Below are 26,243 nucleotides of genomic sequence, written 5' to 3'. Positions count from 1 at the left end.
ACTTTCTTGCTTTCTTTCTTTCTTTGTCACTTTCTTTCTTTCTTCCTTTCCATCTTCACACATCATATCACTTTCTTTTTGAGAGATGAGGTCAAACACTTCGCCCAGCCCTCATAGATCACAGCAGCCCACAGTCCACTGATGTTCCATGATAGCATTCAATAGATGAGTGGTACAGATGAACTGTACTATGATGTTGGAAACAGGACGAACGTAAGACATACAGGATGAAAGTGCATTGGAAACCATCAGTGAAAACTGGTGAGGATAACAGATCACGTGATCCACAGCATTGATTTTTCACTCCAAAATCTCCAGCACTATTAAGAGGTATACACGGAATGGAGAGAGATACTTACCTATGAATGAAAAAGAAGATTTTTTTTCCTTTCGGTATGTGAGTCACATGTTTAAGTATATGCCATTTAAAAAGTGAACAAATATATGATTACATAAAAATAGCAATTAAGTCCACAAACAAGGGGAAAAAAAAGGAAAACGCATGGTTCTACTGTAAACAACAGCAGTTGGAAAGAGTGAAAATTAGGCTCCAGGGAGCATGTGGGCATGTGAAAATATTGGCGCAACAAAAAGAAGAGGAAAAAAAAAAAAAACCTCAGCAGACAACAAAACGCAGTGGTAAACATTGTGGCTATTTCTCTGAGAATGTCCAATACTGAAGAGTCCACTTATCACGAGGGAAATCTTCCTGCAGAAAACTTTGGCAGTACATTTTGATCAATACAGTTTTCAAACTGATGAGTCATAGGGATGCAATGATTAAATGCTAATTTACTTAATAAGAGATGGTAAAGACACAGCAGAGCTGAAGACCACGGGTGCATCAGAGCAAAGAGGAAACTGAGGATAGATCTGCAATTACAGTTTCTCTCTCTTTTTCTCTCTCTCTCTGTCTCTCTCACACACACACACACACACACACACACACACACACATGCACACATACAAACACAATACAGCACAAAGAAAAAAAAAAGAGAGAGAGAGAGAGAGAGAGAGAGAGACCTTCTCACTCTTTTTCAGTTCTTGCTGCCTCCCTCGGCTTGACCGTGGGCATCGTCTGATCTGACAGATAGAAATCAATGGCTGTGAAAATCTCATTCCAGAAAACCATGGGGTTTGGTGTCTTAGCCCAGCATGTTGGCAGTCAAACGAGGCCTGCACGCTGGCCGCAGTGTTAATTAAAACCACATCAGTAAACGCACACAGAAAAGTCGGCCGGATATTAGAAAACCGTATCCAAGCACGACGCTATTCAGCACAAACAAACAGGACTCTTTCCAGCTTATTTACAGCGGGCTGGATGGGTGTGATACATAAAGCGTGTAGGGTATTACTGTATTTATTTACTGACCTATTGATTTTAACCTTGGGGATTTTAATCCTCTACCTCTGTTATTCCAATATAATGTCAAAGCAACCAATTCCGCAGTCTCTGTTTTACGAAACTAATCTGCACTTGTTTAATTGAACTGCAGGCAACATCTTATTAATCTTATGTTTTTTTAAATCTCCACAGTAATCTTGCGGCAGAAATATAACACCTACAAAGTAGTGTTACCTGCGTCATATATTCGTTATATATTCCACATTAGATGTTTATGTGGTGTATTTCATGTATTTGAATTCTCTCTCATACCTTTGTGCTACATGTAATTTTCCAGTTCCTCTCCCAGTATCAGTTTGTATTTTGTGACAGTTAACCACTTTATCCCACCACATCACCCACTCAATTGATGATCGTCCTTGAAACTCTTCTGCAATCATTAATTTTATGGAATATTGCATCCCCTTCGACATTATGCCCTTCAAATGTCATTGAAAACACCATCACTATAGATAGGATTGTTTAGAGTGCTGATGAGCCCATAGGCACCTGATCCCCTTTAATCATTTTTGCATTCCTAGTGAGAGTTTTGACACCACCATTTGTTTTACGGGTTAAAACAATCATGACTCACTGTCATTAGCCTCATGCTAACTTTTCATTTCATAACTCTCTGGCCTAAAGGACATTTCTCTACAAAACCTTTTACTAGCGTAGGTAGTTTTCCCAGATCTACACAGGGTTTTTTTAAATTTTTTTTTACCTGGATTTAAATTTTTTATCATATTCCATGTGCTTTTCAGGCTATAAATTACCAGTGATTGAAGCAACCTCTAAGGCCACCAGAATAAATGATACAATTTGTATTTAAGGTGATTTTAAGTTTCCCAATGCACTTTAAACAATGAAAAATAGACACATCTCCAAAACATTTCGAACTCAGTTTTCACACTCAGTTCACACATTCTGTGGTTCTAAACATGAACTGAACTGAACCTGTGACAATATCTCTGCCTGTTTTCGTGCTTAAAAATGGTGGAAATGAATTAATCAACTTCAGTGATTGGGGAAGTGCAACAGACCAGAACTGTTCATTAAGCTATTCATTAAATAAAGTCAGTATCAAGTGCTTGATGTATTTCTCTACATTCGCCTAATGTCTAACCTCGCAGTTAATGGTACTTTTTGGGTAAAAAAAAGTGGTATTTCTGCATTTCGTGTGCAGTAACAATATGCTTTGCTGACTGTGGCCTCTTTAAGGCACATGTGGCAGGTGCCCACCCATCGAGCCCAAGTTATTACCTGTCTTTTGAACCAAACAAAATCTTTAATCTCCCGAGAGGCAGAAAACTGTGTTTCTTTTGGATGTGACACTGCAGAAATGAAACACGAGGCGAGGTGGGCGGGGGAAATTGGTCAAGATGTGCCCACCCCCTTTTGGCTATGTCCTTGACTCTGACAGTTTTGCAAAATTGGCATTTTGGTAGTATTGTTGAAAAACAAGGTTTATCAAGAGAAAAGAGCCTCTCATTAAACTTTGAAAGTCATCTTGCTAGAGAAGTCTTTCTGCTTATGAATAAGTAATGATCATTATAAATCTCTTTTGTTCGTACCTCAGGAATATTCTCTCTGGTATTTCAGCAGTAGCTGTACCTGCTGATCTAGATATTTTCAGCTGATCCTAGATCTGCAGTATGGGCAGTTTTTCTTAACATCATTAATCAATTTTACACCTTAATTTAAAATGTTATACTGAGTAAAGCCAAAATTCTGCGATGGAGAAACGAGAAAGGTAGTTTATGATACTGCAGCTACGTCCACTTACCTATTTCCCAAACAAAACTCTGGGAAAATCATTGGAGGCAATTTCCTCTGATGGGTTATCTGATTTTCTCTTCCTAATCGACAGTTTCAGACCTGCTTTGATCTTCTGCAGAAACGAGAGATCCAGAATTGTATCCTTTAAGATGCAAAGCCCTGAGAATTTAAATGATCGAAAAGCACTGCAGGGAGTGATAAATATTTCTTTTAAAAGACTCTATCTATCTATCTATCTATCTATCTATCTATCTATCTATCTATCTATCTATATGTATATGTATGTATATATGTATATATGTATGTGTGTGTGTGTGTATATTTATATATAATTATATATATAATTAGTCTGGCTGATTTTCAGTTAAAACTTACACAACAGTACTTTGGTTTGTTTGTTTCTCTAGTTTTATTTGGAGATACATCACAAACCCAGACTCATAAAAATTCACAGTTTGCATTCAAACAGTGCTCAAACTTTTGCTTTACTGAAAAATAATCTTTTATCTTTTTGTCCATTTGGTGCAGAGTTTGACTGCGCATTGCCTCTAGTTAGGATAAGTCTATTATATTCAAGTCTTTCATTTCACTTTTGAAGAACGCTTACAGTCCTTTGCATCATGTGAGTTGGGGGGGGGCAGCTGTCATACCGTGAATCAGTTGCCATGCGGTGGTTAGCCTCTGAGCGTTGGCTACTTCTCGACCACCGAACTTATAAACTATAGTTTCACACCCTTTTCTGTATGGTAGACTTCTGTGTTTCTGAGACCATTCTGCCACATGCTACTATAAAGCTGCAAATAAAATCCACACTATTGATTGCCATGGAGAAAATCTTTCTAAATAAGTGCTTAGAACTTCAACATTGGGATGGTGTTATTGCCTTGAGTGTGTCCAGATGTTTAGCAAAGGACAGATGTTAGGCAGACACTCTCAAAACAGTGCACTTGCTCCACTGAGAATATTAAAATCCCATTATAGTACTAATAGCTAATAGCAGCAGCTCTTTCAAGGATAATCCAGTTTACCAGTTTGGCACTGCTGTGAGGACATAGTCAACTTCATCTCGCTTGGTTAAATAAAGATCTAAAGGGGCTCGGGGCCAGCAGTATGGATTAGCTGCATCTTGTTTGATTTCGCTTCATGGTGGAAAAATAAAACCTCCCTCCTTACTGATGTTGCCCAGAGCACAAATGTAATCTTTCTTCAGGGACGCCATGGACAGTCCCTCTCTGGTTCCTTCACTAGATACGGCAACAAACTAGACAGGTCGCTCATTCTAGTGTCCTTCTGAGTCTTTGATACTTAAGGTAACAGGGTGCTTTGGGCTTTGAGAGTAGGCCTGTTGGTCAGAATGATCGTCTTACGGAGCAGACATCATAAGCAGTTCCTGCACAGTGCCACCTGGCCTTTCCGGAAGTCCCTGCAGGGGCAAACTCGTCGGTACTTGGTGCTGAAACCGGCGCAGCTGAAGAGGAGAGGTTCCTTCTGTAGGCTGCACTCACGCTGAGATACGGAGAACGCTGGGAACATATGGTTCATCTCAACTTCGAAAACCTCACACTGTACCTCCAGCCTGGAGGAGGAGGGAAAGAGAGACAGTAAGTGGAAAGAAAGGGTACAGAAAGAAAGACAGAAAAGCCAAGACAGAGAAGACATTCTCACTATTTCTTTTTCTATCTCTCTCACTGTCTATATATTTATGTTGGGGAAGAAAAAGGGACATCGAGAGTGAGAGGCAGCTGGATTGAACAACAGGGTAAAGAGGATCGGTGAGCAAGAAAGAAACAGACTTTGTTTCAATCAAAACAACAAAGGGAGGAGGAGGAGAAGAAAACCTAGAGATAGAACAAAACAGGTATATGGAATGCTGACATCCTTGTAGATTTTGAAACTGTCATTAAAAGTCTCTCGACACGCCCTTCAAATAAGCTGTGAGACCAGCGCTCCTTTCAAGTTATGTCATGTAAAGCTTCATACATAACTCTCTTTGAGTTGAACATGGCTAGAAACCCTGTGTGGATAAAAACAGTGTGTGCTAACAAGAATCTGAATTGTTTTTTTCCCCCAGCAGGTTAAAAGGCCAATGAGTCAAAGAGAAGTCAGACTCACCTGCTTAGGACATCTTTGTTGTTGACAAAGCGAAAGAAGGCAGGCTCGCACACTAGTCCCGAGCGCTGACATGCTTCCACACACGACTGACCCTCTGCTGACACCAGGAGCCTCAGAGCACTGAGTGGTGGCCAGGAAGGAGGTGCACTTATGTTTGGTGCCCATCCCAGCAGTGTGGAGTTGGGCAGCAGGGCAAAGGGGCTTCCCTGCCACGTCACTGAGGCGTTTGTAGGCGGAAACGGAGCCTCAGGGGTACAGAAATCCTGTGAAGAAATTGGAGTCGCAGACAGGAACAGGTTAGAAGCTGCTCTCAGAAGCGCAGATTTCAACTTGTCATGATCGTTCCTCAAACTCTCGGGAACTTCTCCTCAACCTCTCATCGACTTTCTACTCCCTCTTCAACCTGTCGTTACTAACTTTTCTTTGGTTCTTCAACTGCTTTTAAACTTCTCCCCTCGACATCTTCAAAACTCAGCTCCATCTCAGCCTGTCCTAACATGAAATAAAGTCCAAATTTAGCATGGACTCATAAATATAATTCTCAAGAAATGCCTCCTGTCTTGCCTGTCTGATTTACTCATGTTAAATTTCTTGTTGAAACTAATCATTTAACGTTCAGTTAGTTAATATCAAGCAATGTCATAATAAATGTAAAATAAAACAGAGAAAAGTTCAGTCAACATTTAATATTTGAAAACTAATAACACATTCTTTATTAACTTGGAGGGAAAAGATCTGAAAAGGTCAGAGAGATGAGAAAAAGAGCTGCAGAATGCATAAGGAGTGATTAATCATATAACATGATTGCCATATGTATTAAATAAATCAGTCATATTTTAGCCTGAAAGCCTGTGCATGGGATGAAAGAATCGATCTTTCAGATCATGCAAAAACATTTCAAGTCAATAATTCAGTGCGGTGAAGACTTTAAAAAAAAAAAAAGAAAGAGAGAAAGAAAACGTCCCTCTTCGCAGTCACACATCTGCAGTACGGCCTACGTTCAATATTAGAGAATGCATAGTTAATATCATGTATGCATGTTTAACACGCTAACACACTTTCTACATTAAGTGAACAGTGAGAGAGCGCAAGAGTGTGATTTCAAATCTGCAGGGCTGTGCAGGCATGTAGTGCTTAATTGTTCGTTTTTTTCCACCTTTTAATAATGGCACATTTACAGTTACACACTGCTTACACTCAGATCTCTTCCTTCACACTTGTAATACATCTCACTCTCACTTGCTGAAATTTTTGTCTCTCAAATATTTTATCCACTAGTAATAGCCGCAAAGGTCCAACAAATGGGATTTGTGTGGAGCACACCACTGGAACGGAATTGGTTATCGTATATGCACGACTTTTTCGTAAAGGTATAACGGATTTGGTTCACAAGAGGTTATGTAACGATCTGACCATTGGTGTGTAGAAATACTTTGTTACTTTATTACATACTCAAGTATTTTTTAGGAATATTTCTACTTTACTGGCGTATTAATGTTTCTGTTTATTATGACTTTGACTTCACTGCATTCTTAAAATCAAATGTCTACTTTTACTTCGATACATCTCCCCAGACGACTTAATTACTTAAGCAAATGAGAAATCAGCTGAAAAGAAAACACAGAATGCAAAAATACAGTGTTTCAATCTTTCAGATTTTTTGTTAACAGTTTGTCAGTTCTGTTTTTTGACCATATATAAAACATAAAACAACAAGGAAATGTCATACTGCTTTTTCTGTATATAATTAACTTGTACTTTTGAACATGTAACATCAGATACTTTAAAACTTCTCACGGGTTATTTTAACTTTTACTTGAGAAATTTTTCAGAGGGGCATCTTTACTTTTACTCAAGTTTGGCTGCAGGGTACATTATACAACACTGGATCTAACTGATTTCTGACAGAAATAAACTCATGACAGTATTAAAGCTTTTCTAAGTATCTACATCAAACATTCATCTCTCCTTTCTTGTTCACTTGCTAACATCCCGAATAGCCCAGGTTAAGTCTTGAAATAGCTTTATCTACAATGTATTTAGTTAATACACCGCATCGTCGAGTCCGCACAGTCAAAACCGCTTATCAGTTAAATGAAAGAGAAGTGATTTTGGATGCTTATCTACTGTTCTGAGTTCAGTTACAATGACTCTGATCCTTTGTGCTACAGGCAGCTCCTCAGATGAACTCTGTCACCTATCTGCCCTAAGATCAATGCAGCCCATCAGACGCTGAGCTGCCCCACAAACAACGCTGAGGGTACCATCATTCAATCACTCTGACAGACCAATCCAAGGCACCGGCACTCTCTCTATCCATCTCACTACTCTAATCTCTCTGGCTTTCTTCTCCTGATATCAACTCCCTTTTCATGCTAACCACCTTCCTTTCTTTTTTTCTCCTTTTTTTCTTTCATTTTCTGCATAGTGTTGATATTTAGATAATAATAATAATAGGCGATGAGACTCAAATCAGTTACATTTTGATGTGATTTTAAAAGCAAATCAGGTGTGGGTGTTTCATAAAGAATTCAAGGCATGGAGTTTACAGCAGTGTGTGTGGGCATATTACAGTTAATTACAGGGAACTGGTAGGAGAGGAGAGGTCAAAAATCATCTTGCGCTTGTGTGTGGGTGGATGTATGGATGTATGTACATGTGTAGGTATGTGTTTGTGCGTGTGCGTGTGCGTGTGTGTGTGTGTGTGTGTCTGTGTGTGTGTGTTGTTGTGAAGACCCACCTGATGCTGTATGTAGGCATGAACTCTCTCTAACATTCCTTCACAAGTATATTCATAAGGCAAGAAAGGCTCAACCTATGAAGCATATATACACACATACACACACGCACACACACACACACACACACACACACACGCACAGACACACACAAGCAAAAACACACATAAACACAAAAAAAACAGACACAGTTTTTCAGTCATTTTTTAGAACAGCTTTTCATTTCCTATCCTCATTATTTATGCATAGCCGTAATCAAAAAACATTTCTGGCCATTAGTCAAAAACAGACAAATATGGTAATTGTGATGCTCGTCAGGTTTAATTGCCTTTTCTTTGAGACAGTGAGGGACTGCTGACTCAATAAATCAAATCTCATTTCCTTTGTTTAAGGCGATAAATTATCTCACACCTAAATTAATTCTGGAACAAAACACAACCTTGATTAGATTGGATTTATGCAGTCTTTTTGTAAACAAGTGATTCTCTCTGTAAATGTCTCAAAATGCCAAAGAATCTCACAGTGAATGGGGTGAAAATGAACACTCGATGGAGTTCTGGAATATTAACAGATTATCAGGACCCTCTATCAAAGCAAATAAGACAATAGTGTCTTTTTTGTTGTTGTTGTTAACATTACTTTCAACAATGCACAGGACATGAATAATTCTTCTCTTGACATTGGCAACACGCCGAATTTCACAAAAACCCATTTATATATTGAAAACAGAGTCACTGCGAAAAAAAAAAACAAACAAAAAAAAAAAACAATGCCAAGTATTATGGCTTTGTTATTACAAATAAGTATTTTGTAGCTTTTTATCGAATGGGTATACCTACGAATACAGATACCAGACAATTACCGTGTGACCCACTGTAAGTGTAGAGTAAGTACCCATATGACATGCAGGTTCTATACAACGATCTTTTCTTACACAAAAATCAAAGTTATTGTTTGTCATGTCTTGCCTTGTTATGTTCTTTTCTCTAGCCAGGCCTGGTAATAATCAAGTAATTATGTTGTATGTTTGTATGACAAATAAGGGATTGACTTGGATACTCGCAGTCCTTATACCGTATTGATCAAACTGATGGATGAAGTCAAATGAATGGCACTAGTGAAGTCTATGGGAGTTGGTGATCTGTAAGCACAGGCTCATTAAGAGCTAGGGATGTACTCGCTCACCACAAAGGGCAGCAACAACTCAACTTAGAAAAGCGTGTCTGCAGTTTTCATAAGCTTCTCCTCTCTGTATATTAGTGTTTATATCTGATTGATGACTGATGACTGAACTTTTTAAATACGTTATTTATATGTCTTAACAAATTGACCTTGTGGTGTTAGGAGAGCAATGGATAGTTTGATTGATGATTTGATAGACCGGTATGCCTCGTTAAACAAATGATTCAGTGTGTTTTCTTGACTGTCCTACCTTTTTTTCAGGTGAAAATATTTTAGAATATTTAATGATGTGTTGTATTTACTGCTTGTATAAAGCTTTCTGCCAAAATCTTATTATCTATTAAATGACACTGTCAAAAAGTACACAGGGGGCAGCCTCTTACTGTATACATATATTGGTTTCAATATTCCACCTCAAAATAGGTATATACTATATATGTTTTTGCATTTCTCCTGTTCACTTTGTGATGGGTGATGAGTCATTATTGTTACCGGGCAGTATAAATATGGTGGTGGTCTATACTGGGCTATAAGGGGAGATGGTGGCCTATATAGTGGGTGGTCTATACTGGTCTATAAGAGACAATGGCGGCCTATACTGGGCTATAAAGGGAGACGGTGGTCTATACTGGGTGGTCTATACTGGCCTATAAGGGACGATGGTGATCTATACTGGTCTATAGGGGATGGTGGTGGCCTATACTGGGCTACAAGGGGAGATGATGGCTTATACTGGGCTGGATGAGGAAACAGGTGAGATTTTTGAAGCTACTGTGCTGCAGCAGGTCTTCAGTGTGTGAGAGAGGAACAAGACGAGGTGTCAGAGAGTTGAGATTGCTTTTCTCTGCATGAGTGAGCAAGAGCAGCCCCCAGGACAGACCAGAGGGAAAGGGCGTACATGTATGTGTGTGTGTGTGTGAGTGAGTGTGTGTGTGTGTGTGTGTGTGTGTGTGTGGACCAGTGACAGCAATACATTGGTCTGTTTCTACAGCTTGATAAGTGTGATGTGTGCATGAGTGCGTGGAGAGACAGAGAGAGAGAGAGAGAGAGAGAGAGAGAGAGAGAGTGAGTTTGTATGTGTGCATCTATGTGTGTGAAAGAGTATGTGTGTGTGAGTTTTTGGCAGCACAGATATATGAAGAGGCACATCAGTCATCTCTGAAGACTGACACAGGAGACATGCTCTAACCACTGAGGCACTGAGCTGTGACATGTAAGACACTACAAGAACGGCAAGCTTCACAGGACAGGAAATTTTGTTCTCTCTCTCTCCCTCTCTCTCGCTCTCTCTCTCTCTTCCGCTCTCTCTCTCTAATTATGAACAATATATCCATCTGACTGTGCTCCAGATCTCCATGGTAATTCAATTCAATTCAGTTTGGTTCAATTCCGTTCAGTTCAGTTCAGTTCAGTTCAGTTTCAATTCAATTCAATTCAATTCAATTCAATTCAATTCAATTCAATTCAATTCAGATAAACCACAACACTACAGCATAGCATACCCTACTCATAGCACATATGATGAACTACAGGGCTATGAACAACCCGTGTCTCTGTGGCTGAATATCAACATAGATGGGAAAGTACAATCATCACAGTGACCGACCCATTCAAGCAGCTATTTCACTCCCCCCCAAGATGCTAATGTTTCAATTTCCAAACTACACTGCCGAATCTGCCGACTTTACTTCCCCCTGGCTCAAAGAGCACTCAAATCAATGTCTATTTTCTGCACCTGGCATGTAGCGTGTCTCTAGCACAAGACCAAAGCATAAATTGATCCAGGATACCTGCTGAGAGACGAGCAGATTGAACACAGCATGGATAATTAATGTCTTCCACCCCCCCCCCCCCCCCCACCGCAAATGGGATGTAGCTGATCTGGGGAACCAATCAGAGGCTTTTCTGGACGACCAGGGTCTGCTCCCTCAGTTCCTAACAATTACTTTTAATGTCTATTTTTCAGAGAAATGAGTGTTCGGATCTCTTTTACGTGCAAACCGCAGGACTAAAAAGAGGTTTCATTAATGGCTTTGATACCAAACAATCCTTTTTCTGAAACCACGACTGAGCAAAGACACGGACACCTGCAAGCTATTAAAAAAACAGTCGTGAACAGTAGCTGACTTTACCTTTGTCCTCATTATCTCTCGAACAGCTGTCTCAAACTCTTCAGAGTTGTTAAAATCCACAGTCATAACATGGGGCCGCCCAATATACTGCTCAGCATAAGGGTGTTGGGAGGACACCTACAGCAGTGGTTAAGAAAATCAAAACAAACAGAATCTCAGTTAGCATTTAATCTAACAGTCAAACTAATGAGCGCTATTAGCTAATAAAGATTTTTAGGGTGTTTCAATGACGTGTTGATTGATATACAATAAATCAGATTTGAAAAATCCAGGTAAGGCACCTCTCTGGATGTAGGTTTCCCTCTGAAGAATTCGTGATTGAGTGAGCTATGAGGAGGGTGGAACTTGGGCTGCAGATAGATGCATCCATTGGCTATGGCCTCTAAAGGGGCTGGTCCTTCATAAGGAAAGCCAAATCCAATAAAGAGCTGGGAAGACATAGATGAGAAAACAAACAAACAAACAAAGTGATCATCGATAAACAAGTAAACATTCAATAAACTTTTCTTTTCAAGCAGATTATTGGCAAAACCACAAGTAAACCTCAAAAATGTATTAGTAATAATATGTAATAAAAATATGACCTGTGTCAGTTTTATGGGTGTCATGATAGATAACAGGTAAAATCTGTGTGTGAGAGATGCATGACCTAATTCATTTTTCTACACTTTTAATATAAACACAAACAAATAAACAAATAATCAGAATAACAGACATAGCTTGACAAGATCTGTTCTTAAAAGCCAAAGGAGCGATGCCATCATAATTCGCTGCATCTCTATGAAAAACCTGGCTTTTCACCTTGGCCTTCCTCAGAAGTTGCTGTAGCTCCTGCTGTGGCAGCAAGCCATGGTTTTTGACAAAAGCGGGGACCTCAGGGGGACGTTGTGTTTCGTAGTACACTGTGCCGTGAACCTCCATGTAGCGGTGCAGGATCTGTAAGAATCTCTCTTTGCCCTGTGGGGATTTTTACCGTTATTAGAAATGAGATAACAGTTTACTCAAGCTGAAATGTCAAGAGTTTTGAATATCACTGCTGACCCATGAATGAGATGGCTGTTGGTTCAGATAGTACAGTTGTTCTGAACGGATCATCAGCTGTCCCTGTTATAGTCAGTGTTATGACCCATAGATTCAATATCAGGAGAGACAAAAAAAAAACTTTTTTCTCTGAAGCAAAGCGGCTCAATTTGAGTAGGAAATCTGTGCCTCGGTGACCTTCTGGCACATTCCTCCGACATTTCAAAGCAATGCAACCCGATAATGAGGTGGAAAGAACAGACGGGCAGTATAGTACAGTGTCCTCAAAGGCACAAACAAGATTAACCCGGAATCTACTGGCAAAAGATAGCACTCGGTTCTCTAGTTCTTTCCCCCGACACCACTTTTACCCCTGCATTTTAATGGCTCCAATTAAACATCGTTTTCCAGAAACATCTGTGGAGGCTTTGGCTAAAGCCCTGACCCAGGGGATTAAAAGTTTTCCCCTCTGGCAGGAGGACACGCGCTGCATAAGGATTTCGTCAGGAGAGGATAAAGAGGCGAAAACGCCACCGCGCTGAGCACAAATCTTTTCACGCCATGTACTCTGAACAGGATTTAGAGCTATCAGTGCAGCAAAAGAACTAAACCTCAAATATATCCGAGACATTTACACGTCAGGAACACTCCATCAAATATCTACAAAAGCTTGAGGAACAGTGCTCCTCAGATCAGGTTCGAAAAGGCCCAAATCAAATACGTTCGCTAAAATTACATTGGTACGACTGGTGATTGCTCGATTCCTTGTTGTTTTTGTTCAGAAGTTGGGGTCTTGAGGGGGGTCATAATAAAACTACACAGTTATATATGGGAACTACACGGCGAAGGAAGCATCAGTCACGATGATCCGTCTATGTCTACGTATTCATTTCTCCATGAGTTCATGTTTGTCAAGGGCTGTAGGGGGCTTCAGGTCTTATGGGGTACGATCAAGTTATTTGAAAGAAAAAAAAAATCGTCCATGCGTGAACGAGGTCTTGCTATTGACTTTAGCGACGATGTTAAGAGGCTTATTCTCACTCCATTGTGTGGCCTCTGGCTGTAATTGGAGTCTGAGGGATCGATCGTTTCCTCTGTGTGGATTCTCTGAACCAATTAGGAGATTATCTCCTACACTAAGTGTGGAAGACAGAGAGAATTAAAGCCAGAGAAATGTTGCTTTGGAGAGTCCAGAGGGCTAGGCATAAGCTTCACCTTGGGTGGTAAAAGCTGGAGAGATGTTGACCTGACCTCAAGTCACTGGAATACATCAGCATGCAAAGGCTCCCACGGTCTTAGAATATTCTGGAGCTTCTGCACATGCAACAGACCATAGCTTCCTGTTTAATTTTAGGGGGTTAGTACAATAACTGACTTATGGATGTGGAGAGAAATATAAATTGCAAGGCAATTTGCCAAAATACAAATTGCAAAAATCTGGAAGAAACAGGGACTGGCTAATTATCCGTAGCGAGATCAATTTAATTAAAGTTCTGTAAGAAACTCATGAATTTTGTATTTTGTTAAATACTGCATATTCCTTAAGCAGTCTACGAAATATTAACATCTGTTCTCTGAGAGAAAAGTTTATAAAAAAAAAAAAAAAAGAAAAAAGAAAAAATCCTTTGAGCGGTATAATGAGTGCAGATGTGTCAAACACAATATTCCTCCAACCTCTTCTAACACAAGACTCGCAACAGACTCATCCATGCACACCTGTTTGGTAAACTGCTCGGAGGGAAACGGTGAAATCAACAAGGCTTGAATCAGCAAGTAACATGCGATTAAGTACTGCAGACAGTGCCAAACAGACTATCCTGCTGGGTAGTCTGACCCCATCTCAGGAGGCTCCATTATAAACCAATCCAGCTTCCATTATCCCAGCATCCACTGGGGCTCCAGCAAACCCCCAATTACAAAGGGCCAGTGGCCAGCCATATGGATAAAGAAAATGAGTGAAGATAGAGGGATCAAGAATGAATGAAAGATAGAGAGGGGAGAAAGAGTGGAAATGATCAGGAGAGAGAGAGAGAGAGAGAGAGAGAGAGAGAAAACAACAGAGGTAGAGAGAAAGAAAAGTGAGTGTGTGTGTGTGTGTGTGTGTGTGTGTGAGAGAGAGAGAGAGAGAGGGAAAGAAAAAGAGTGAGAAATAGAGAGAGCAAAGGACAGGAAAAGAAAGGTATCAAGAACTATAGAGAATGAAAAAAGAAAGAAAGGAAAGAGAAAGATAGCAACGATGGAAAAAAGATAAAGAGAAAGGAATAAAAGAATGGATCAAAGCCAAGGTAGAAACAATGATTGAAATGTTTTTACATCCATTAAGAGAAATCTGTTCTAAGAGCTTGTTTCTTTTGGCTAGACAGAAGTTGCTAGAAGTTCTATTCATATAGGTTTTGCAGTGCTGAGGTTGGCTGTCTTTGTTTGGGTAAAACACACTTTCATCATCATTCTCAATACAACAGTGAGTGGTGAGTGCTTCAATTACAGGACTGAGGTCAACAACAAGGAAATCAATTTATCCACCTCCTAAAAGCCAGCAAATCTGCCCTTTGACCCATTTTCTCTAAGAGCACCATTACTCACGGGACATCCTGTCTATTGATCCAACGTAAACTTCACAAACAAACATCTGAGAAACCGAACGTGACGTAAATAACAGTAATCGGTTATTAAAGATTGCTCTTCAAAATCTGGATAACTGTTGTGCCCAGCACATCAACTGCACAAGTTTTCAGACAAGGAATTGAGATTTTATAAATTTATAAAGTCAGTGCTGCTGTAGCCCTGAGCTCCCAACCTACTTGACCTATGGTAATAACGAAGCCAAGTGATTAGAATCAACAGACATTGTACTTGAATTGATTGTGCTACCTCTAATCATGTCTATTCATGTTGTGGTCTCAAGTATTGGAATAATGACATTACTGTGACAGTTGAACTCTGACAGGAGTTGTGCTCTTGGTTCTAGGCAATAATAATGGACCAGTAAGAGTCATACCTGAAGCTTTGGTTGCGGCAAGATGGTGATGGATCCAGGAAGAAGAGAAGAGAAGAGAAGAGAAGAGAAGAGAAGAGAAGAGAAGAGAAGAGAAGAGAAGAGAAGAGAAGAGAAGAGAAGAGAAGAGAAGAGAAGAGAAAACAAGACATTAGACAACAGCTACCATCAATACTTGTTAACAGTTAATCATCATCTTTTTAAAGACCAGTTTGTGTATCTTGAGTGTGTTTAAAAATGGAAGGATTAAACAGACTCCAGATGCCTCGTCTTCTTTCATTTAAACTTTAAAAACAGTTGCAAAGTGTTTAGCGAGCTGGGAATTTTAAACCCAGGCAGACAGAGGAACTCAAACTTTATTTTTATAACAATAAATAGTCCTTCTTGTCAAAAATGCAACAGAACGCTGCACCACTCTGATGCTTAAATTGACCCAGCATCAAGGCAGAAACCACGGATTCATTTATATCACGGATTAGTCTGGTTTCCCTGGTGGTTCTTGCATGGAATTTGATCTATTTTGGTGTGAAGAATCTTCTGTGAACCGCTGTGCTTTATCCTTTATGACTGACATTTTAAATCTTCCTTTAAGTCATTTTCTGTCTAACCTGCATCAGATTTTAAAAATAGTTGATAGACTGAACTGCTTAGCGAGCAAGCCATTTCTGATGGACAGGATTGTTGGAAAGACCAGGAGGAAAAATAATCCGCCTTCTCAACAAGCCAATCAGTGACAATCTGATTTTAATAACATGGCACAGAAAAACAGTTCATTCGCAGCTACAAAGCTTGTGTCTTTAAGGATTCTCCAAAAGTGACAGAATTTCTCCCAAGCTTCAGTTGCTCTCAAATGAACTCTTAATTCTCACCTTCCACATGCTGGCCTCTTTACCGTACACCACCGCCATGTTCTTCACCTTGTTTTGCTGAATATTGCGTTTCTCTGTGTCGTTCAGCTCCTCAGACACAAAGCCCATGAAGGAGTTATCTGGTGTGTGAGCTAAAACAAGACAGACCACAGAGTTCTTCTTCGATAATACACCATGTGAACAACTGTTTCTGATGGAGAAGTTACAGACTGTTTTTTCAGTTTTGTACAAAAACAACAACAACAACAACAACAACAACAACAACAACAACAAAATGCCTGAGCAAAATGCTGGTCCATTATCTAACAAAGATTATTAATGTACTGCTTTTATTTTGTACATTAGCCATTGACTCAACACAATGGCATTTCTCTGGTATCACTGATTAAACTGAAAGATACAGAGGATAGACATAAGAGGCTTCATAATGTGAAATTCAATTTGCATCTTGTTTCATGCAGAACAGAAAATTACATGTAAAAATGACCGCTTTTATGGTCAGTTATAAGCAATCACGGGGCTAAATCTAATAAGTAGCAGGACACTCTCAGGACATTTTGTTATCATAGCTAAGACTGGTGATTGGAGCTGACTGAAGAAAGAAGGAGGAAAGTGTGTCTGTAGTCAGGTGCTGCCTCAGAGTGATGTGAGAGGTCGAATAAGGTTACTGGGAACTTGACGACTGATGTGTCAAGATAACCTCCATAGCATGAAAACAGCTAAGATAACTCATCTAAACACTTCAATAATTCACTGTCTCTCCTCTCATTCTATCTCTGTATAAACTAATACAATGTAATTGTTTGAGCAATTATATATAATGCCCCTTGCAATTAATCATGGTTATTAGGAATGACAGCTTTGTGCAATATTACTTTATAATGTGATTAGGACATGAGGAAATAGTTGGCTTCATTAAGGTTTGCATAAGCAGATTTAATAGATGAAAAATGGTAATATTAACAGCATATTTAATTAAGTCAGTAATTAAAGTCCTACACAATCAAACTTTACCGGAACTGTTGTAGTCGCTGTTAATGCTGAAACCTGAACTTTCATCTGCTGACAGCTGATTTAGGCAAACAGTTGTTCAGCAGTTTAATGGTAAAAATAAGTAACTACTTTAGTATACCATACTTACCTGAAACAATCACACAGAAGAGGGGAAATAAAATGGAATTTATAACATCTACATTTTTCTTTTTTTTTTTACTATTGATAAAATAGTATGGTCCACTTCACTCAGCATGTTACTACACACTAAGGATCTCATCTTACACTGTGTTTCCAAATTCATATATTATCAAAAAAATATCAATTTTAATGGCAGTTATAGGGCCCATTCTAACGGAACAATGTTTCAAGCTTTGGCTCTTGGGATTAAAAAGTCCAATCACTTCACCAAATCTTGTGTGATTATGTGAATGAGGTTTCCTTACGGAACATGGTCATGTACTGGCGGGAATTTAGGTTCCAGTAGCCCCAGTTGGTCCGATAGCCATGGAGAGTGGCATACTCCTCATGGTTATACGCTGGCTCTGTACCAAACGTGTCAATCACTCTAATATGACACCTGGGATAAACAAAGAGACACGAAAAACAGACAGATAAAATAAAAGAATTAAACATGGTTTTCTAACATATAAATGCCAAACATGTTCTATATAAATGTAAGTGCTAAGTAAATGTTTAACTGTAATCAGCTAAAGAATGTGAAAAATGTTCACTTTAAAACTGAATTCCAGAGATCAATAATACAGATGTTAGAGAAGACACACAAATGAATAATAGACTTAACATAGCTGGAGATACCTACGGAGACTAATAGACTCAAAAGTTTTTGAGGATGAATAAAACTGAAGTTTGTAATTCAGAAACACCTTCTTTGAAAACTAGCATGATCTGCTAAATAACACCTCAAAAAAAAAAAAGTGTAATTTGCGGGCAGACTTTTTTTCTTTTTTTTTTTCCTTTCGCTATATAAAGAGCACTAAGTACAGGTTGGGAGTATGCAGTTCAGTGACAGACAATTGTAGCTTTCTCTCCGTCTCTCTCATTCAACCTGACAGTGCTCTGATGGGAATTGCATAAAGCCAAAGATTTTAAGGTCAACACAAGTATTTCAAGTCATTTTAATACCAGTTCTTTCAGCCAGAGAGATCAAAACAAAGGATCAACACGCAGAAGTCATAGAGCAAGAGTTGACAACTGGGATCTCACAGAATGGGAGGAATAGCTGTTACCCTCTATCTGAAATCACCACTGCTGTGGTGAGATTTAAGATGTTTTATGAGCGCTGATGGAAGGAGGAAAGTCAATACATTACTCCATGTACAAGTTTGACAAATTACTCGCAAAAGGATAGGAAAGAGCTAAATGTTTTGTGCAACTCAAGCTAGATTATATACACAAAACAAACGAACACAAACAGTCATACACTCTCTCTCTCTTTCTCTCTCTCTCTCTCTCTCTCTCTCACACAAACGCCCACACACACACACCCGCACACACACACACACACACACACACACACACACACACACACACAAACACACAAAAGAAGAAAAACATAAATGTGCACACTTAGATGAGAACAGATGACATATTTCACAGATAAACACACGTAAACACACACACACACACACACACACACACACAAAGTGCTACACAGCTGCAATCACTGATTCAGACTAACAGATGGGGTGTAATTTTCTCTCATCAGTCAGTAAAAAGTTATGTCAGCTCACATGGATATGAGTTAGATATGTCTTAGAAACTGATGGCAGTGCAGTATATCATTGTTATTGACCTGCAGTAGCATTGTAGCAAAATGATGATGAGTGAATGAATGAAGAATGATGAATTTATTTGATGATCAAACAAATGACACGACACAGAAAAACATGTTCCATTTGAGAACCACATTTGGCACCTTGTGAAAGATAATGAATGTTTTCTGAAATTCAGTGATAGAACTCAAGTAGCAATCTACTTTTTCCCGTCATGTGCTCGCTCTCTCTCTCTCTCTCTCTCTCTCCGTCTCTCTCTCTCTCCCTGTCTCCCTCTCTCTCTCTCTCTCTCCGTCTCTCTCTCTCTCTTTGTCTCTCTCTCCTGTGGCTCGGTCTCAGTATGACGTTAACCTTGTTTGATAACATGGAAAACCAACTGAACACAACTTTCAAAATCAATGTCTTTGAATCTCCCCAGCAATCTAAGAAGCACCTTAAAATAAATAAACAAACAAACAAATAAATAAATAAAGACCTGGCTCACTTATCTGATTAGACACGCAACAGTGAAGGAGGGTTAAGCTTGAAACATTAATGAGTGATGTTACTTTAAATTTTCCCCCTTGGCTCAACGTGGCAGAATCTTCCACAAACAGATAAGATGTACCCTTGGGGTGAAGGGGAAATCGGCTTTAAAAGTCGTTGCCAGACAAGCTCAGATCAGAGGGAGGCCTAATCTGGGCTAAATTACAGCACGAACCCCAGGGAGCCTGATAGTGTGGGTCGCTACCCATCAAACGTCTCCTCTAAAATAAACCAATACAAAGGATGGAAGATGTCATGATCGTGCAGGTAGTGGTCTGTGACATTAGCACCGAGTGAGTTTGTGCGTGTGTGTTTGTGTGTGTGTGTGTGTGTGTTTGTGTGTGTGTTTGCGAACTGGTATACATTATGCATGGCTTTTTTTCCCCCCACATCTAAATAACTAATAACCATCTCTGTGGGTAGACGATCGTCAGGGATGTGTTTGCGTGTGTGTACGTGTGTGAGTGAGTGAGAGAGAGACAGAGACAGGGAGTGAGAGAGAGAGAGAGAGAGAGAGAGAGAGATGGAGAGAGAGAATGCGGACATGCAGGTGTACGGAATGCTAATATCTTTCTTTTTCTATTTCAGTGAGTAGCGTGCGGCTCATTCCCCGCTCTTGCCTCTATCAGTGTTGTAAATCTCGCATGGACCAGTCGATCCCGCGGGCCCCATTATCAGACCAGTCTCATTTAGAACTTCATCTTATCAGCCCTCCGCATCTTCCTCACAACGGATATTAAAGCGCCAAGAGATTGGCTCTACCCTACATTCCAGTATTATTTATGAGAGAGAAAGGAACAGAGGACCTACAATTGAAGAAATTATACAAGAAGTGCAATAAACCCAGAATTTGCTATTGACGGATCTATCGGAGAGCAGCAAAGTGAATGGAGGTGGATCTAAGACCCACTGGATGAACCAGACAAAGGCTTTCTTGAGAGACAAAAAAGTCTACAACAACAACAACATCAACAACAAAAAAAAACCCCGAGCCAGACACTATAAAATGGAGGCTAAGATGAGTCATCAAGATTGATGGGAGTTGTAGTCATATATACTCTCAACAATGAAACAGGCAGAGGTTATAAGTTTGGGTAAGCAATGATGGATCAATACCAGCCAATAAGGTGCAGTATATTTACTGTGTATCATATATTGGCTTGTTAATTTGACAGCAACGCCAATACGCTGGTTACACTGTGACACATGTTTAATGGCCTATGTCAGCTAAAAAGCAATTCACACAGAATCATATTTAGAAACATATATTGTAAGACGTACATGAACCCCCCTGCCCCCCCCTCAAAAAAAAAAAAGGGAAAAAATTAGAAAAAAAGGAAAAAAATTAAACGGCCCACACTAAACCCCTTCCTACAAAAGCTTCAGTTGACTCATCAACCCAATTTATTGGCCCAGGAATGAAACCCACACACTAATCAATAAGAAACTAGATTGATGTGGTTGGCTTTGAAGGAAAACTAAGTAACTTCCTGTGTAGATGAGAAAAAAAAGAGAGAAAGAAAGAAAGAAAGAAGGAAAGAAAGAAAGAAAGAAAGAAAACAGATAAGTATGACCAGATCTCAAACTGCTCATCTCAGCAGGCAATTAAGAATTGTCAAACATTTTGAGGTTTTGGCTACAGACAGCTATGCAAGTGGATTTCTACAGGAGCCAAAGCCCACTCAGAACCATTCCTGGTGGAGACATAATTGGATTTTAAAAATACATGGCGTGGGCAATCACTGTTATCTGATGTCAATTCGAGTCAAGCTGTCTGCCACTCTGTGAGTGGCTGGGGTGTGAGAACGTGTGTGTGTGTGTGTATGTGTGTGTGTGTATGCGCGCGCGTGTGTGTATGTGTGACTGTCTCTCTTTTCTCTGAGCCTCCTGGATCGATAAGCATTATTTTCACCGTGGTGTTGACAGCAGAATAACAATAATAATCTGTTGGACAGGAGTGGTTACATAGAGTGTGTGCTGTTTGACTCTTCTGTGAACAAGAACACTTTAGTCTCTCCTTCTTTTTCTGCTGTTGCTATGTGTGACTGCTGTAAACCTGTCAGAAGAGAGAGAGACCTTTATGTATGTGCAGGAGTTATAATGAGCTTGATGACTTTGTGTGTGTGTGTGTGCGTGTGTGTGTGTGTGTGTGTGTGCGCGTGCGTGTGTGTAACTGTTTGTGGTGGTGTGGGGTGGAGGGGGGCACTTACACAAAAGAAACACAAGAGAAAGAACAAAAGAGAGAAATAGAGACAGAGACAGACAAACAGAGACAGACAGAGGATGCTTTGTTTGCTGGGTTGGCAGGAGTTACTTAATCTATATCGATAGCATAAAGACGCACAAACGCTACATGCATATGCTGCATCCATGCAAATGTATACAAATACGGACATGCACACTTGCATTCAGCTTCCAAACATATACACATTTATACAGAAGCGTATTGAACTGACTTGTGTTTTTTTAAAGAGAGCCCCATGTGCTGTCTCATCTGCTGAAGTCCATGGTAGTCCGTATAGATGAGGTCAAAAGGCAGGGGTCCTGTCAAAGGGCAGCTTCCTCTTCCTGGAGGAACTCCAAGATATCTACATAAAAAAAAAAAAAAAATTCAATGCACGAGTTTAATGTCAATTCATGCTATTATCTGAGCTAATTCAGATTAACTTCAACCGCTTGACTTAACACACCAGTAACATATTCCATTAGCATATCCAATTTACAACAACTTACACCACAACTGTTGGGCTATTGCCAGTATGTAATTAATTCTTTGAAGTACAGTGGTGAGAACTAGCATGTGGAAATGTACTATTTAAATCTGGTACTATGTTAGCAATGGAATTGGGGCATTTGTGTGCCATGCGACATTTCTGACAGTGTGTGTGTGTGTGTACTGCAGCAGTGGCTAGAGTGAGTGAGGGAGAAAGCAACTGATATTTTTGCTAAGACTGTCACACCAGGCACAGAAGGAGAGGAAAGAAACAGTGACAATCTAGTCAATTTCTAAGAAAAACCCCTGAACTAATTTCATTCTCAAAACTCCCAGCAGAATCTCTCTCTCTTTCTCTCTCCCCGCCCCTCCCTCTCTCTAACTCCCTCCATACTAGTGTGGGGTTGAGGTAATTCATTACTGAAAAAGGGGTACTTTCCTATACTCACTCATTTTTCCCTTTACCTCTCCTACTTCATCAACATCTGCAGCTACATCTTCACAGACTGGGCCTGCTATTCCCTCTCTAATTAAAAACATCAATAGCTGGACACAGGGTGAAAGTGTCATCGCCACGGCAACAGAGGTGTGAGTTCATTAGGAGATGGAGGGTAAGGCTAGATTAGGTGTTTTGTCTTCAGCGTACTGACACTGCTGAGGTGTCTCCTCCCATTACAGTGCACTGGGCTAATTCGGTCTGATAATTCACCCAGTCATAAATAACAGGCCGATTAGTCACTCCTGTTAGTGCAGGATCTTAGTGTTAACGTTGTGATCTGTTTTATTTTTCGTTTTTTCTTTTGCTTTTTGCCGAGCCCTTAAAGAAAAACCCGACATCACTGAGCCAAACAAGCCAAGTGTGAGATTGCCTCCAGAAAGCCTTATTACTTCACAATCTAACACTGTATGAAATTAGTAACTTGCACCTCCACTGAAAACCATACAACACTATGTTTTGACAATGGTTTTGCTTCAATGTTCATAAAGTCACACCTTAAAAAATGAAATTGTATTGCTGAGTCAGATTATTATTATTATTTTTTTTCTATGTGCTATTATTCTTTTGGTCTGTTTAATACATCTGGAATTGAATTCAGCCTCTGACTGAAACTGCTATGTTGTCAACACCCAAAAAAGAAAAAAAAAAAAAAGAAAAAGAAAAAGAAACAACCAAGGAGATTGAGTCATTACTGTAGAAATATGAGCTCCCAAAAAAAAAAAAAAGAGTCTAGCCTCCCTGAGGCTATGCAGACCCAGTCCATAAGAAAAAAAAAAAAAAAAAAAAAGAAATTTAATGTTTTAAAATAACAAGGAGCCTAAAGCTACATTGATTTTTTTTTTTTTTTTTTTACGGAATGCTCAAGGTGACCAGTTTCTCCATTTCGTTCCCTCTATCAACTTCTGCATCGGATTTTACAGATCATTACTTTACTCTTTCTAACTAGATGAGTTCTCCGCTCCTGGGACTCAGTAGGACGTGTCCTCTCTCACCCTGACGATGAAGAATGTTTAACTCTTCTTCCTCTATATCGATTTCAGACTCAAGTCTTTAGCTTTGCGTCCAAGAGGACGTATTGGATGTCAAATGACCAAGTGGTTTCCATCATTTTACTTAGCCCCTTATGACAAATGACCAACGGGTAATGCATTGCTGCCGCGACAAGACTAGCGTCAATTTCGCCTCCGTAGCTCCGTAGCGATGCATCTCCAGCTGAGCTATGGGTCCTGGTTACACTGAGAAATTTAAGGCTAGCCTTGGCAACTCAGGCCTGCTCAACAATTTGGTTCCCCCACCCCCACATGACTTATGAGGCAATTTTGCTCGCAGCGCTTCTCACGCAAAGCTTTTAGGAGCGTACTGTTTGTTTGGGGGTTGGACTGAGAAATCTCAATAAGTCATAGCTAGGCAACATAGCAGAGAGTCCTGCACCCTTCTTTGTGAAGTGTCAGGAATCTCCAACTTTCAAGGATGAAGTTCTCATAAAAGGACATGCAGTCTGACAAACCCATCACGTCCATACAAACACTCCCTGACGGAGATTAAAATGGGACGTGAACGACGACAGTGATTATGACAGTGATGACAACGGACGGCTTGTTCCTTCATAGCTCCTAGTTTTTCATCCAACCACCATCCATTTTACTTCCTAGTGCTTTTTATGATCTTGGTTTCCCATTCTTTTGTCTATTGCCACCTGGGCTCCTACAAAGATTCATGGGTAATTTCATATTCCAGAAATGAACAACCTAAAAATGAAGAGGAGCCAAGGGAAGATTGGTAAAACAGACAAATTAGCTCTGTCATTCAAAGACCGGATAATCCCTCCCTACACCTCTCTCTCATGAGCTTAGCCCTCGAATACCATTATCTATCCAAGCCATGCCGCTTTAAGGATCTTATGCCCTCACATACGGCTTTGAGGCAGCTACAACAGGCAACAAGCTCTCCCTGTGCTCCAGGTCTTTCATAAGACTCACTTCATCTCAAAATTCACTCTCCCACAAGCTCTCTTCAAACTGGCCCCGGTGTGCAAGAGCCTAATGGATAGTGGTTAATGGAGTCCTTGGGCTTTTTTAGGTAATGGTGTTGGTGAGGGGAAGAATTGGAGGGTGAGAGTGTAAAGTGTGTGTGCTGTTGTGCTAGGAGAGCGTGAAGATGACGCTTCACGACCACAGCAGATGATGATGATGATGATGATGATGATGATGATGATGATAGCCACCATTGTAAGGTTTGCAGTCTCTTTGGGCTCGAGCCCTTTTCGCTTTCTTCTTTACAAAAGCCTCATCTAATGGACTTCTTTTGTAATTTTCTCTTGCCTGATGTAGCTTAAGTTGATGTGTTTACACTAGCGATAGTAAAATGTAGTGTTTTTTATGAGGGTACTATCATAGACCCCCCCCCCCCCCCCCCCCAATTATAATCAATCTTGCACTGTGGCAGTCAATGGTTAATGGAAAGTGCTCTTTTCAAATCAAGCTTACGCTACTGCTAATGCTAATGATGAGCTCTAGTGGAATCGTGACTGTTATAATGAATTCACTGTTGCTGGTACACAGCAAGAGAGAGAGAAAAAAAAAGCTCTTATTTCTTTCTGTGTGCGTCCATCAGGGCTTCTGAGTTGTATTTGTGCACTGACAGATTACCACTGCATCTATAAATCAGAGTATGACTTTATTACTTTTATGAGTTAGAATTACTTCTATAAATCTAATCAGGGTTGCCATAAAGGATCCTTCAAGACCTTCTTTTTTTTCTTCCTTTCAAGCTTTTTGTTCTGAAAGGGTCACTGTGTGCTCTATAGCAGCAGAACAGAGTGACAGAACAGTAAACCAGAGAGAAAATATGAAGCTGGTTTAATTTAGCTGGTTTGAGTCTCCCCTAAAACACATTCCCTCATTACGACTCTAAAGGAATTCCACCAATGTGAAATTGCATTAGCCGGTGCCTAATTGAGCCACTATGCCTACTCTTGGATTTCCAAAAGCCTACAGACATTGTGTTCAATCTACTCTCTTGCAAAGATGCCTAATGTTTTGTGTCATTAAATGGCTTTTAACTAAATTATGTCCTTCGACTTTAAATCATATTTTATGCCGGAGCAACGGGGCCATAGTTGTTTGTATAGAATAAGCCTAGAATAAATTCGTTAATCACCAATGAAAGCCCTCAAACGGTCTCCTTTAAATGGCTGATTGAAGGAAGGAATGTTGGGTCACGTGTGAAGGGGATACTGGTACGTTCTGGTATTTTGGTATTTTTGGTATTTATGGTATTTTTTAGTGAGGCACAAGACATGCAAAGATTAGAGGGTCAAGGTGTCACCCTGAGTGTTAGGCAATGCGCACTGACAAGGCTGTCACCAAGAAAACAAATGACAAGCAAAAGAAAAACTATACACATCAGACGTCACATTCACAGTCAAAGAGCGGTTCTTCGCTTACTTCACTAAGAACGCTATATGTGGTCTGTGGTCTACCAGCAGCGCAAGAAATGGAATG

The 26,243-nt window shown here is 39.9% G+C and overlaps 1 protein-coding gene across 1 annotated transcript in view; it reads right to left on the bottom strand.

The window, feature by feature from the left end:
• Nucleotides 1–4,543: 4,543 nt before the first annotated feature.
• The window catches only part of LOC115818805 (alpha-1,6-mannosylglycoprotein 6-beta-N-acetylglucosaminyltransferase B-like), a 75,234-nt gene continuing 53,534 nt past the window's right edge, over nucleotides 4,544–26,243 (bottom strand). The window contains exons 9-18 of the mRNA XM_030782292.1: nucleotides 21,985–22,116; nucleotides 17,654–17,787; nucleotides 16,215–16,345; nucleotides 15,349–15,354; nucleotides 12,132–12,287; nucleotides 11,612–11,758; nucleotides 11,331–11,447; nucleotides 8,019–8,093; nucleotides 5,279–5,541; nucleotides 4,544–4,742 (exon numbers count right to left, since the gene is read on the bottom strand). Of these exons, the coding sequence (XP_030638152.1) occupies nucleotides 4,544–4,742; nucleotides 5,279–5,541; nucleotides 8,019–8,093; nucleotides 11,331–11,447; nucleotides 11,612–11,758; nucleotides 12,132–12,287; nucleotides 15,349–15,354; nucleotides 16,215–16,345; nucleotides 17,654–17,787; nucleotides 21,985–22,116 (1,360 nt within the window). The remainder of the gene's footprint in view (nucleotides 4,743–5,278; nucleotides 5,542–8,018; nucleotides 8,094–11,330; nucleotides 11,448–11,611; nucleotides 11,759–12,131; nucleotides 12,288–15,348; nucleotides 15,355–16,214; nucleotides 16,346–17,653; nucleotides 17,788–21,984; nucleotides 22,117–26,243) is intronic.

Source organism: Chanos chanos, chromosome 8 (assembly GCF_902362185.1).
Source record: "Chanos chanos chromosome 8, fChaCha1.1, whole genome shotgun sequence".
Taxonomy (NCBI): Eukaryota; Metazoa; Chordata; class Actinopteri; order Gonorynchiformes; family Chanidae; genus Chanos; species Chanos chanos.
Note: the sequence above shows the minus strand (reverse complement) of the source record. Positions and strands in the feature narration are given on the sequence as shown.